Source organism: Columba livia, chromosome 10 (genome assembly GCF_036013475.1).
Source record: "Columba livia isolate bColLiv1 breed racing homer chromosome 10, bColLiv1.pat.W.v2, whole genome shotgun sequence".
Lineage (NCBI taxonomy): Eukaryota > Metazoa > Chordata > Aves > Columbiformes > Columbidae > Columba > Columba livia.
The window spans coordinates 13,813,781-13,828,747 of record NC_088611.1 but is presented as its reverse complement, the minus strand read 5'-3'; the positions used below and the strand labels follow the sequence as shown (position 1 = coordinate 13,828,747).

The 14,967-nt window shown below is 43.2% G+C and overlaps 1 protein-coding gene across 7 annotated transcripts in view; it reads right to left on the bottom strand.

Moving 5' to 3' along the window:
• Window positions 1–316: 316 nt before the first annotated feature.
• The window catches only part of FRMD4B (FERM domain containing 4B), a 130,341-nt gene continuing 115,690 nt past the window's right edge, over window positions 317–14,967 (bottom strand). For all 7 annotated transcript variants that reach the window (XM_065075430.1, XM_065075433.1, XM_021291760.2 and 4 more), the window contains 9 exons: window positions 14,043–14,176; window positions 13,833–13,952; window positions 12,339–12,567; window positions 9,006–9,062; window positions 7,547–7,694; window positions 6,200–6,325; window positions 4,205–5,010; window positions 3,482–3,614; window positions 317–2,019 (listed from right to left, as the gene is read on the bottom strand). In XM_065075430.1, coding sequence (XP_064931502.1) covers window positions 1,899–2,019; window positions 3,482–3,614; window positions 4,205–5,010; window positions 6,200–6,325; window positions 7,547–7,694; window positions 9,006–9,062; window positions 12,339–12,567; window positions 13,833–13,952; window positions 14,043–14,176 — 1,874 coding nt within the window. In that variant the 3' untranslated portion in view covers window positions 317–1,898. The remainder of the gene's footprint in view (window positions 2,020–3,481; window positions 3,615–4,204; window positions 5,011–6,199; window positions 6,326–7,546; window positions 7,695–9,005; window positions 9,063–12,338; window positions 12,568–13,832; window positions 13,953–14,042; window positions 14,177–14,967) is intronic.

Below are 14,967 nucleotides of genomic sequence, written 5' to 3'. Positions count from 1 at the left end.
CCCATGGAGATGCTGCAGAAGCCCAGCTTGGTTCCTGGGGTGCAGCTCTGCTGGAGGGGCCCCACAAAGGCACCAACCACCATCCCTCCCTCCCCTTGTACCATGAAAAATTCGGACTTACAGATGTGTTTTGAGAGGGTTTGAACTGCACCAAGCCAAGCTTCCCCCAGCAGAGGCCACTGACTCTCTGCACCCAACTTAACACCACAGGCCAAAAGAAATCAAACCATTACTCTCTCTTACTTCAAAGCCCTGAAATAACACACATTGCACTTTTCCAAGCACTCAAGTAGAAATAGGAGGAATGCTGAAGAGGTTTCGGTAAGCATACTTTTTAGTTTATTGACCTATACAAAATAATAGGTCTAAAAAATTCAGAAGTAGTAAAAGAATAAGCAAAAAGAGCTTTCGCGTTTCTAGAAGGCTATACAAATATGCAAAACCAAGGAAATAAGTTATTTTTTATTTTGTTTTTGTATGTTTAATTCCAAATCGCGACTCTAATAATACAAACGACTAAGTACCAGCTTAACAAGTGTGTCCTTCTGTATATATTACATGCTCTGGAATACTGGTAAAAAAGGTCAAAAAAGTTTATCAGAAACTTTTCTATTCACAATATGAACAAGGAGTAACTAATCCTTTGTATAAAAGAAAAAAAGAGCACCATTTATGGAATCCTGAAGCACAGTACAGCTGAGAAACGAGAGAGATTTTACCATATGCAAACAAGTTGTTGGAAATCACACAAGATAACCCATGCCAATTTGTTCCTACAGATGGATGACGTGAGGTAGGTTTATCCCTCTTACATCAAGACTGCAGTCGCACTTTTTTCCTTACACAAATGGTTTCGTGAAAAAGCTGTTCTGTCACTTAGTGACTTTGCAAAGCACCTGGCAGTTCAGATGACTCGTGGTACAATCCTAATGCCCCTCATTTTAAGGCACCCACTTGGCTGTTTGTGTTTGCATCCACCTTAAAATACTGGCCCTCACCATCAGATTGTTCACTGTGTGATCACTGGAGCTCCCCACTGTGGATCCTTGATCCACTGTGGCAGAGCAAAATGTAATCATCACCCGCTGAATGGGGATCACTGTGCACCCACCGTGGAAATTTGCCTACTCCTCCGCATAGTGAAGTTGTACCATGGAAAGGTCATTAAACAGGAGGTTATTAATTACACTTTATCATGGAAAAGAGAGTTCAAATTTCACTGCTTCTGTTTCCAAAATCCACGCCACCTATAGTTTTACACAACATGTATCAGTAAATTACTTTCTTTCTAGAACTTGCTTGTGGTGCTAACTCTTAACAATACCCCCAAAAATGGATAAACCCATTCAAACCTCCATAATTAAAAAAAAAAAAAATCCAGCCTTCCTTCAAGTAATGTTCCAATACTGATTAAGTCACCCTTTGCCTCACACACACACTATCTATCCTTCGTGAGCTTATGAAAGTCCTTCCAGGTCATCATAAGCCATGGCAGAATAAAATGTAATTTCTTTCAGACATCAGAATTGTGCTCCTAGAATTCTTGGTTTTTTTCCATAAGAGTCTCCTTTTCACAGTTTTGCCTTCAACACCTCCCAGTCTTCCAAAAAAGTGCTTGCTAAATATAAATACTTCAACCAAGTGCTGCATCTAGTCATAGATTAAACTGTGGCTTGCCCTTGCTCGTGTAGGCTATCTGGATTCAGAAAGAAACACCATTCATGGTTAAGACTTTGTCATTTTGCTACAGTCCCTCTTAATGCTGAATTTAACCTGTACCAGCAAAACAGCCTGCTTCCTTTTTTTGTTCAGTTTGGAAGTTCCATCCGAGATCTGCCTCGGAGTCGCGGCATTTTGTGCAAGGCACACGAGGGTACGAACGTGGGGCGGCGGGTCATCTACACGAGTGTCCCGGGCTTAGAGTCCTCATGCCAGAATAACCTCTGCTCGTTGCTGTGCAAGTCTTCTTCCAACTGGCTCTCATCATCGCCGCCCAGCTGGCTTGTCTCCGCATATGCTCTGTAAGAGAGACATGGTGTCAGGGATCAGTGGGAGCTGAGGATCTTCTTCAGAGCCCCAGGTGCTGCACAAGCTCACACAACCCCCTTGGGCTTGAAGCTGGTTATCATGAGTTTACCCCAGTGTAATTTGGAACCAAACACAAACCCAGTTTTCATGCTGAAATCAGTCAAGTTGTGTGCAATGGGATCTCAGCTGCACAAAACTGTCAAGACTATAAGGGTGTATTGACTGCTCATTTGCCATAATCACGTTAAAATAGAAAATAAAACACATGAACAATCAGACAAGTGATTCAGAATATAGAAAATTAATAGCTAATAAATCTCAGTTAAATAAAGCTGCCAAAATAAGCAGAGTTTTCACAGCTTAATTATGGGAAGTTAAGAATTTAGCAGAAATTTAATAGAAACTGTATTTTTAAACACTGTTAGTGTAGATCTTTTAAATCACTGCAATAAAAACCCATGGAATTTAGCTTAAAAACAATGATCTAGCAGAATCCTCTATATCTTTTCTTACACTTTCATTTATTTTAAATCAAACAAAATTAAAAATTTGGTTATTTCACACAAGTCAGCCTGGCAGCAAGTACAAGCTGCAACCCACAAAGCAGGTGGCACAAACCTGGGGTACTTACTGCAGCTGGCTACACTTAGCATAAGCCTATTTAAACACGATGGCATTTGTGGGGGCAGAGCCATTCCCCTGGACAGGAGGTCTCTGTTCTCACTGGTAACAGCTGACACATGAGAGCAGGGGGAGGAGACCAAAAACACCAAGTAGAAGCAGCAGGAGAGTTGCAGGAATCTCCTGAGAAGCAAGCAGCCTCCGGACTCCCTGCAGTCCCTGAAAAAGCCCCCATGAGCAGAGAGGCCCTGACAGCAGCACCATATCCTGTCTGGTGTCTGGGTTAAACTCTGCCAAGCGAGATGTGCTTGGCAGATGTGGTATCACCTTTGTACACCAGCACTCAGATGTGAGGTTGAACAGAGACATTTCCTTTCCTTGTTTTTCGAAAAGTTTATCAGCACAGGCTCTACAGTTTCAGAAATAACAAAGGGCTGTGTCCTGCCAGACTGCTGCTGAGTGCAGAAGAGGCCTCCAGTCACAGGGGTGAGAGGGACCAGGCTCAGTGGGTGCTCTGCCCAAAACACCACTCTGAGCATCACAGCTACTAGGGATTGCCAGATCTTTGATGGTCCAGCATCAGTCAGAAAAGGCTGTGCCAAAAATGAGTTCATCCTTCATTACAACTGCTCCCCTCTTCCTTGAATATTAGTGGCACAGTTAGTGGTGGTACAGCTGATTTACTCCACACAGAGAAGACTTGCTCTCACAAAGTCAATTTTCTAATTACTCTTCATCCTGGCCCTTCAAAATCAAGCTGATTTTCTCAGAAGCTTTAACAGCCTGTGAAATGCAGGAGAAAGGGCAGAAAATCTTGATGTAGTCTACTTACCGGCCCTGCAAAGGAAGGTTGCTGTAAACGTTTCCGTAACAGCTGGTGTAAGAGGAATGAGATAACGTATCATAGTCTGAAAGTCCCAGTGCAAGTGGGTTTCGCCAGTTCCCAGCAGTGTTTGCAGAAGATGCTGGAATTTAAAGAAAATAACAGCAAATTAGATCTTTCTCCAGCTAAATCAGCAGAGATAAATGAGACAATTCTCATTAGCGATCTCTATGGCTTTCTGCAGGCACACAAGCAGACAATGCAAACACAAAATAGGATTTATAAGCTCTGCAGAGAGGACAGTGCTGTGTGGCTGGTATTTTGGAGCTAAGTAATCTCTTTAAAAATACTTTCTGACCCACTCGGTGATGCTCATTGTACTGTATATTGGAAGCCATCACGGCAACTGCATTTACATGGCATGAAGATTTGCACACTGCTTTTAGTTGGTAAACATGCTTGTTTGAACCCATATGGCTCTCTGTGCCTCTTTGGACTACTGTGCTTACAAAGAGTAAAAGGCAGTGTTACCCATAGGAGAAGGCAACAAGCAAGTTTTTTTTCCCAAGCATGGCAGAAGAAGATCCTACTCAGTTCCTCATCTGCCTTTCAGGACAGAGCTCTAGCCTTGCTTCTACTCAGCTGACTTGATCAAGGCAGCAGATGGGAGTAGAATTTGATACACAGCAGGAACTTACAAAAACACTCAGTATAGAAGAAATAAGACATTACCCGAAGAGAAAGACGATACTCGACTGCTTGGAGAGCATGGCACCTGCAGACCAGCAAAGCCCAAACTCTTTTGAGATCCTCTGTCCGAATCAAAGCCCGCCTGCAGGCTATGACCCTGTTCTTTTTGACTGGAGGCACGTTGGTACCAACCACGGAGATGCTCTGCTACTAAGGCCTTGTGAATGTTTTTGGTTATATGCTCCGTTTTAGCAACTTGCTTCCTTGGAAGCCTTAGGGTTGCATATGGGTTGTGCGGTACTCTGTCCACTTCATCCTCGTGGTAAGACCTGAATTCCCTGTAACGGTCATATCCATAATGTGCTGATGAACGATAGGAAGGATTGACACTGTACTGTCCCTCCGTATCACTCTCATAAACATATCCTCCATTGTAATAAACGTCAGCTTCGGTGTATGGGGAATATCCAGAAATATAGTAACTAGAGGAAGGCTGCTCCTGACTTTTGTGGTAGACACCATTGCGGACATCCTTCTGGGCAAGATTTGGCATACTTCCTGAATTTGCAGCAGAAATGTTGTGTTTCTTTGACCTTCTTCGACCCCTGGTCCTGTTATCAAGTGTCTGAGTAGCATAATACGGACTGGGAGCAGGTGTCACGCAGTAATATTCTGCACTTGACTGGCTAGTGTAGGATGATCCATCATCGAGGATCTCTGTGCTGCTGCTTCGCTGGGACTTTGAGAGGGTGAAGTCTGCCTTTTGAGCAGCAGTCTCAGACAGCAGGTGGGATTGGGATTCCAGACTTCCACTGCGCTGCCGGCAATGGTGTGGGGAAACATCTGGCCTGAAACAACACAGGTGTAGGTTGGTTAAAGGCAGTGACATGCAAACACAGTTGGAAAGAGTGCACATGTGCAAGTCAAACATGCTGCCTCCCTAACCAAAGCACAATACCCTATGTGGAAAGAAAAGACTGCATTTGTATCTGCATTGCAAGATATTGAGCTTGGATGAATTTTAGATTTGCTGCAATGGTAGGAGATCTCATGTAAAAATTTGTCATGGTGAGCAAGGTTAATCTGTCATAGAGATACATACAGCAAAGCTGACAAACTCATATTTTGTAATGATTTACAGGAGGACTCTCTCAGTTTTTAAGTAGGTAAAGGCTACACAATTAAATGAGGTAAGAGCAGAACACAGGAAGCTGGGATCCTTGTGGCTCTGTCTCTCAAGGCTGCATTACCCCAGCCAAATAAACCATGAACTGTGTTATAGTGTTATAATATCTATAGTATATAGTGTATATAGTGTTATAATATCTATAACCTCTTTCCTTCCCCAGCACAGATTCTCAGCTGTCTAATAATACAGGTGAGCTCATGTTGCAGCTCTCTTCCCATAGTAAGGGCACTGAGTGGGAGCACTCTATCTGGCCACACAGTTTTTCAGGAGGCTTGTTGTAGGAATGTAATCCACAGTAGACATCTGTTAGCTCATGAACAAGTTCCTGCATGGAGACCATTAGCTGGCAGATAATACAATTTCATGAGCCTCACTTTGTTATAAAACAAGGCTACAAAGGAACTGGAAAATAAAATTCTGGCTATCTCACAAGTATTCTAAAGAGACTTTCTGAACAAGCATTACTTGTTAAAACTCTCTATAGGTGCCTCTCTGAAAATGATCCTTCTCATATTGTCTTTCAGGATCAGATAGGCAATACTTGTGTGCCAGCTTCCATCTCACTCCTAATTTTGCAGACACTCAATTTGTGTGTGCTGTTATTTGCCCAGACAGGTTTTTTTGCTCACATAAATGCTCGCAAGTCACAAAGCTGGTGCAGGACTGTGTCAGAATATAGTGGCCAATATTAACCTTGTGCCTCTAATATCCAGAAAAGACATTTTGAGAGCCTGACCCTGCTGTAGGGAAAGCTGCAAGGCAAAGGACCCTTTGACCTCTTTATACCATTTGCTTTTATTCTTCTGCTGTCCAAGATAAACGTTGCACTTAAAACAAAGCTCCCTTACTGTAAGTGGCTGCTGCTGTAGGCATTGCGTGTGAGCACGGGGGTCGTAGGCATGCTTCTCCCCCCGTGGGGCTGGGGTGGCCGCTCCAGGGTTCGGTAAGGACTGCTGTGAGTTGAAAGAGGGTCCCTGTAATGAAGGAGAAAACCCCACTTAGGTTAAACACCATGCAAGTCACAGCACACAGAACATGTGCACCCTAAGGCTTGAAGAAACAAAATGAAGTACAGAAAACACAGGTAAGGGCATAACTGGATGTGCTTCTCCATATAAAGAACAGAAATGTTAACAGGAAGAAAAAAAAATCAACCCCTTCTTGTGGTTCAAGGGAGGTCCCTCACGATACGACTGGCAGGAAAAGCTGCTGCCAAAGAACAGAAGTACGAAGCAGAAGAGAGAGCAGGTAACAGAGGAGCAAAGTAAACAGGTTTTAAAATGAAGCACATCACAGTTAAATGGTTACATGTGGCAATAATTCAACTTCTGAACCTCATGTGGAAGAGTGTTCTGCTTATCTTGAGGTACAGACAAGAAAAATGCAAAGATATGACACTGCCCAAAACTTTGTAAAATTTTTAAGCATGCCTTCGACAGCCTGCTCATGCAAGACACAGTCCAAGAAATATCAAGAGCAGCAGGAAACCTTACACTGAGCACAATTAGTGCCAGATCAGACCCATACAACATAATCACACAACAATCAGCAGAGCTACTGCAATCAATGTGCTCCATGGAACTGTTCTGCTAGCTCAGAAAGTGGCCAGATCCCATGGATACATAGACGAACCTCAGCCCATCACTGCAGCTGGCACTAACCGTTGACTCTGCTCTTACTCTGCTCTCACGTGGAAAAATGCCCATCAAGACTTATGCGAATTCTGTATGCTTTGACAATGTACCTGCTGAAATACTGATACCATCAGGAGAGATGTGTACAGTTTGGTGTTATCTGAGGCCATTAAGCACAGTCATCAGGGCAACTACAAGTTGTTTAATTACTACTGAAAACAAACCATAGAAACTGAGACAAAGGGTGACAGTACCAGTGTGCATGAGCAACTCCTTAAATACAGCACTTGCTATTAAGTTTCTCACCTGTCTTGAACCTCTTCACAAGGGCTACATGGCCCTACAATTTCAGGGATCATGACAACTACTCATGCATGCTTAACCACGCTTTTGTTACTGAACAGGAAACTTAGCTCCCCATCCTCAAATCCTGCAGTGGCAGAGGAGTGTGGAGGCAGCCGGCTCTGCTGCAGTGCCTATAGTAACAGGAGACTCGGCAGGAACAAGACGGAGCTCACACCACCAAGGTGGAGAGCAGGGTGGCAGTGAGACGCGCCTTACCTGGAGTGTCTGGTTTCCAAGAGCTGCTCATTTATGGATGACTTTCTGAGATGAATTCTCTCCACCCCGAGGGACTTTGGTGGGGGAAGCCTTGGAGAAAGCTGCGCAGAGCTGGGTCTCTGTGCTGGCACAGGAAGCGATTCACTGACTGTTAGAAAAGAATATATATTTTGTTAGCAAAATCCTTGATATTTTTGCCCTATATGCAAACCTGTGGCCCCTAAGCAGAAGCACTTTACACTACAGAGACAGGAAGCTGTGAACCTAGAAAGACTCTCCTGCCTGCACCAAGCTCTCCTCCACACAGGCAGGACATCAGGGAGGTTTGTACAGATCTCAGCAGCACCGACTCCCATGGCGATTACACACAGCTTGGGGCTGTGACAGATCACAAACTGGAACTTTCTTGGGAAAACACCTGTTTGCAGCACAATCCTTCCCAGAGCCAAGCAAGCAAGCTCAGCCTCTGCAAAGGCCAGTTCCTCTCCCTCACCTTCCAGCTCTTTACTTGAAGATGTCATTTTAAGAATTAGTTTTGAAACAGAACGTAAAAGGGACTGACTTCAAAAGCAACCAAATGAGCAAAGACAACTGACAGACAAATTTGTCTGAAGGCAAATAAGATGACACTGGTTTGATCCTTGTTCTCACTTTGCTTAGGGCACAACCCAGGTCCCATCAGAGCCAAGAGGAAACTCCAACTAATACCTATAAATGCAGGAGAATCACAGAATCACAAGCCAAAGCCCTGGTTCTACTTCTACTTGTACCAGCAGAAATCAGGTATAACTCCATTTTAAAGCACCAGATGGGTTGTACAGGTCTAAAATTGGGACAAAGTAAGATCAGAATCAGGCCCTAACTGAAAAGTGAGTAATAATTTAGATAATGTTTGTCCCCAAATGATGATTATCCAGTTTAAGGGAGAGGCAAGCCAAGTCCTTTCCACCTTGTGGAACAGGGTGTGAATGTGTGTGTCTGTGGGTGTGTGTGTGAAATGAGTAAGCTGAGCAAACAGCATACCCATGCAAGATGCAAGCTCACCAGGTAACAGACAAACGTAAGCAGATCATTAATATCTGTGCCTATTCTATTTATTTTTTTAAGTTTTATAGTAGCTGTGAGGACAGAAGGGCTGGGCAAACCCTCCAAGCTTATAACTCCTCCAGCCACTCATCCTCCAGGTCCTAGGGGTGCAGCATTTGTTTGAAATGAAAAGACTTCAGCTTGTAGGTTGGTCACATTAAAAACAATTGCCTTCTCTAAAGATGACTCAGATCAGCTCACTTTCAATAACTAACCCACGATGAACATAGACAATGAAAGCAGATCAAGTTCTTTTTGCCTCTGCTACAAAGTAGTTTGCCATTGAAAGACAAAGTAGCAGGTTGAAGGATAAAGTCAATTGAATGTCTCTGAACAGGCACACTTCACAGGAATAAAAGGATAAGCAACATACCGTCATCATAAGTTGTTGTGTCGGACAAAGAGCTGCTCTCAGATGGAATTATATCATCTGTGAATGAAAAAAAACACTTTAAGAAGGGAAGACCCAGCATTAATTTCCAAATATCACATACAATTTATCTTCTACAGCTTCAGAGACAGCTGCTACTTGTAATGCTCTAATCTGTGTGTTTTAGCCTTCTCAGTCTGATGACAGTCCTGCTTTGGAGTATAGCATGACCCAGTTGTGCTCACTGCAGTTTAGCAAGCTCCCTATGTAATTATCAAAGGAGATTTTTTTCAACTGCAGCAGGAATCAGGCCAAGATTTACAAAGGTGTTTTCCACCCAACTTCCAACAGATCTCACAGGGTGTTTTGGTGCTTCAATAGGAATCAGGAGCCTACATACACATGTAGATCTTGGCTGCTAGCATGTAGTCTCTTCTAGGTACACCTGAAATCCCACCAGGTAGGTATAAAATGCCTTTTGAAATTTGGCATTCACCTCTGAATGTTTCATCAACATACAAATTGTTTCAATTTGATTAATATCGATACAGAATAATTCCACTGATTTCAATCAAGTTATCACAAATTCCAGCAACACAGAGAGCAGTAACAGTTTTGAGAACATTGAAAATTTTTTTATTTCTTTTACGTTTTGTCATTTATTCAAAATGCTTTACTGCACCTGCCTGTCCTCTCACCTTGCTATTACACACTACCACTCACACAGAAACAGCCTGTCCTTGCTGAGGTTTAGAATAGACCATCAGTGGTAGAAATATGAGGCTGGTGATAAAGAGCAGCATAAGAGATAATTAACCCACAGAAAAATCTGCTCCTAGGCTGTTTCTGGCAAGACATGCTGCTGGTGGGGTAAAAAACTATGTGAACCTCCATGCAAGAGGGAGGGAAGCAACAGAAGATGATGGTGGCGGCCACTTTGTGTATGACAGCTGCTTCCCCCGTCACTCATCGTGAGCATATGCAATGTACACTGTTCCCTCGCTGTCATGCTTTGCTGCGAGGAAAGATCTGGTTACAAGTTTGTTCAACAAAACAGCTTTTCAAGAACAGCAACACAGGGCTGGCCCCTGCCCTGAGGGGACTTGTCAGACCACTAAGGATGAGTTGCAGCTCTGCTTGCAACCTGACACTGGGAAAAAGCTTCAAGGGAGTTTATTCACATGAATTTGACCACGTAGTGGTGAAATATGGAACTGGGCCCAGGGCAAAGAGGAAAAAAAACCTAACTAGAAGAAGAAAAAAAACCCAAAACAAACTGAAACCCCCAAAACAACAAAACAACCCAACCAAACAAGACAGCAAAACAAAACAAAACAGACAGCCTAAAGCTACACTGCTGGCTTCAGGTAGGGTCTGCAATGCTGACATATAGGGGAGCTCTGAATTTACATCTTAAATCTGTGCAATTGCCTTCAAAAGTGGAAGAAACTCTGGGCTACAGAGGAAGCAAAGGAATGGGAGAGTGGAACGTGGGGAGTAGGAGACAGTTCAGTATGTCCTTCACCTCCCATTCCTTGGGGGCTCGAGTGAAAATAGCTATGGTCTGACTCAATAAATCAATGTTACTATTTAACACATCATTTCCAACAAGTCATTCCCCAAATCCACAGCCACAAGTGACTCATGACTGTTCAGCTTTCTGCAACCCTGTCCCTTGAGAACCCGAGAGTACAGTCAGCAATGCTGAAAAGGTTACACATTAAACCAGTTATTGAAGCAGGTGACAGTTCTGCTTCAGGTAGTGTAAACAAACACATGCTGCACTGCAGGAGCCAGGAACTGGAATGGAATGCAGCTAACTCATTGCTGGCTGAGTATTTGCCGTCTTGCAGCCCCTACCCGCAGGGAGACCCCTCTGAGACACAGCATCCAGTCCCTTCTGGCTGTGTCCCCCTCTCTCAGACAGCAAACAAGGATGTCATGTATCAAATGCTTCAAAATTAAGGGCTAAATATATAAAGACCAACTCCTCCTGTCTGTTTGCACAACAGGACAAAAAAACACCTGCAGCAGTCAACAGTGACTGGGGACAGATGCTGCTGCCTCATGGGGCTCTTCCTGCTCACTGACCAGGAGCTTCCTTGTTGTTACTACACATTGCGCGTCCCAGGTAATGCAGGACCTCCCACAATTAATATCCAGATTGGTAAGCAAGAGAGTGGAAACAGTTGTTTTCCTCATCTCTGTCAGTCAGGAACTAGCTGGGCTACATTAAATAAGATCAGCCTTTCAGAATAAGCACTATGATGATGGATAGTCCAGTGCTGCTGTGGCTTATGCTGGGTAAGAATCCAAACCAAGCTCTCAACAGGAATGGGCATGGCAAAGGTTTCCCCAACAGAAACCTGGCAGTGCACAAGAGAAGGGAAAATAGATCTCATCTCAAGGGTCAGTAAGGGGTTATCAACACAAACAGCAGAAAAATCTTGCATTTTCTTTCCCACATTGCAATTCTCAGGAAACACCTCTCTAACCTCACAAAAGAATATTTCCTCTGGGACAAAAGGGGGTAAAAATAAATCAATTAAACATTAACAATTATCCATATATATTTTCAATGGAGAAAAAACATGTCCTAAAACTGTTAATCACTATGGAACATAGAGAACCTGCAATACTTATGAGCTTTTACTATTCCCAGACTCCTTCAGTTGGCTTGGATACTAGCAAGTTTCCATGCTTTATCCTAGGAAACAGCAAGAATCTCACCACCCTCAGGAAAGTCACACTTTCAGAATGGAGCAGCCAAGGGTATCTGCTTCCCCATGCTCATCACTGGCAAATGCATTTAGTTGAAAATCTGTTTGCACCTATTTGCATTCATAAACTCTTGAACTTTGCTTGTGTCTTCCCAGAAATCAGTAATTTTTAATCAAGAAACAAAGCCTTTGATCCTTATTTCCTCTATCTTGCAGCAAAACTCTCAGGTTCTAGTTTTTCTAGAACTGCAGTATTGCAGACGGGACAAAGATCTTGCATGTGGCAGCTTAGCCATTCTGTGCACTCAACACACTAAGAATTAAGATACCACACCAGTTTCGGCCGAGATGCTCCTGCCAGCCTTTCTAAGTACAGCACCTTCGCTCTGTACCGGTGCTGGAACGTGTCTGCACTTGTTCCTAAAGCTGCAGCTTATTCTGCCCTCAGCCTATAAGCAGTACACTTAGCGTATCAGATGCAGCAATTGCATCTCTTTTTTCTTACTTAACTGCCTTGGAGAAGATAAAAATCACATAGAGGAGATGTAAACAAAACTTTTAAGTGAGCCAATTTTTTTTTCCTGTTTTCAGAGTATGGGTAATTAATATTGTTTACCTGGTAGAATAAGAGTAGATTTCTGAGTTGGTTTTTTGCCACACTTGATTCTATACTCATTTATGGAATTTTCTATCTCCTGCAGCTTTTTTACAGCATCAGCATACTCTTGCTTTCTTTTCTTCTTCACATTTTTGCAGAGGTCTGGCTCACTGGCAAGTTTCTTGGCAGCTTCCACCATTTTTTGCTGTATGATAAAATTGCTCTCCAAGTCCTGCAAAGTGGGATCCTGCAAATTTGTAAGATGAGTTACTTGCTTGTATTCTGGGTAGAAATTCTCTCAATGAAGACTATTGAACAGAAGACCTATTTTTGTGGTAATGAAGTGAAATCTTGAGCACAAAACACAGAAACACAAAATTTTATACACAAGACAAACTAAGCATATGAAATCCTTACATCTTATTTCTCTGACAAGCATAAAATTATGAGATCTCTTGAGAAAGGTCCAAAGTTCTCAAGCCTGAGTGACACGAAACAGACACCTAAATTCAGGTTTAGACCCTCCTGTTATACAAGCCAACCTGCAGCCTGTTAAACCTCCTGTTCCAAGTCCAAGCCTGAAAATGTCTGTTCAAAAATCTCTGCTTTAAACACAAATGGAAATTGAAGTCACCATACCTACATAAAACAGATTTGGAGGCTTTAATTAATTGTTTGTAAACAACTTTGAGAGGCTCAGATGAAAGGTACTGCCCAGATGCTAGGCAACATGTTATTAAATCTGGTCAGTAGAATTTGGTTTCAACAGCATTTAAGCAGTCGACATAAAATAAGTTTGCTGCAGACACGGATTACACCAGTCCTGTAATCCAGGGGAGTGAGTTTTAGGTGAAAGACAGATCCAAAGCGCCCAACACCTACTTACTATTTGGATGATAAAACTTTTTAACAAATCTCACAAGGAATGAGGGAGAATGGTATGTGTCCAGAAACTACATATATCCTGACTCAGTGTCTGCCAGCAAAATTCACATTAGCTTCTTGAGCAACATATGGAGCTTTTACATAGGTGGAACTTGCATTAAGCCAGAGATTAACGTCCTCTTGCTGTCACCTGTCACACAAATATGCTCACGGACAGCTGATTTTGCAAGGAGAACAGTGCACACCCCTGCCACGTTCTGGGTTCAAACAATCTCAACATGACACAGCTCAATGCTGGAGAAAAGCTCATAGTTATAGGTTGCCAAATGACATTATGCACCTGCTCTTCTCTAACTAGCAGCAAAATGTCCATTGAAATTCAAGCAGCATGGCCAAATCTGGGGTTCAGGTCAGGAGATTAAGACTTTTCAGCCAACTTCCTGGTCATTTCAAAGGCAGCACGGCTGAAATCAAGGCGGTACCCGTCTATATTTCCCAGTCTATGCAGGCAACTGTCCCAGCTGCCTCCTCTTAAACAATCAGGGAAGAGCTGGATTATTTACAAGCGGCTTTGGCCACTGGTCTGGCCACCCCACCTTTGCTGTGAGAACAAACTGCAGCGCTCACCTCTTCACTGGGGAGCAGGTTGTCATCCAGCTTGAATGCCGTGCCAACACGTCTCCTGACCTGGGGAGGTTCCTCACCAGCACTCAGAGGATACTCCTTGGGCATCTTACCCGTCAGCTCCTGGGGAACAGAGAGGGCTCCACGTGAAGGTCCAGAGGGAGAGAAGGGTTCTCACCCGCCCCAACCCCAGCGTAAGGTGCAAGTTCTCACCGCCTCTCGTAGACAGATTTTCTTCAGCTCCTCAACTTTCTGAAGCAGCTTTTCCTGAAGGAGTTTCTCTTTCCTCTTTAGTTCCATTATTTTCTCCTTCTTTTGTTCTTCACTGACCTCTGAATCCTGAGAGCCTGAAAAATACACTCTCTATATCAGATGATTTGCAGGTAAAAGCCTTTTTTTTCTGGTCAAGTAACCCAAGATCTCCCAAAGCAGTCCAGGCCAGCAAAACAACACAGTATTCAAAGTACAACATCCAGCAAGCAGGTTTTTATGAAATCCGTACTTTTTCAAACCTCCATTCTATATCCTTGCATGATAAGTCCCACGTACACACCCCCAAAAACACACTACCCAAACCACAAATCATTGCATTAGTTCTATCTATAATACACTTGATATTTTGGCTTTGACTTTGCTTTCGAGACAGACACCGAGGCTCCTCACTTGGGCTTCACAGCTCAAGGCACCCACATACAGCAGTCAGGCTCTTCCCTTCCCGTTTTTCCCTTCCTCCACAGTCAAGGCAGATATCTAAAGTCCTATACAGAGCTGAGCATTATTTGGAAGCATTTATCTTCTCTGCTCATTTTTGAGGAAGCTCAGAGCAATTCGACTCCTGGAACAGGTGCTTAAAGTCAGCCTGGATCATATTTTCTTTGGAGTTTGATGAGACTTACAGTACATTCAAGGACTGTCTGACTGGTAAACATACCAATTTATTAACGGACCAGGAGTATATGGGTGCTTATCCATTTTTATCTCCTTATTTAGTTACAGGAGGCAGGGAAACAGCAGATTATACCATTGATGTTACCGTTTCAGATACATAACTAATATATGCCTTTATGTGTGTCACTGTATTTATGGTCAGCTAACCTCGTTTTCCCTTTTAACATACACAAGCCCCACTATACTTCGC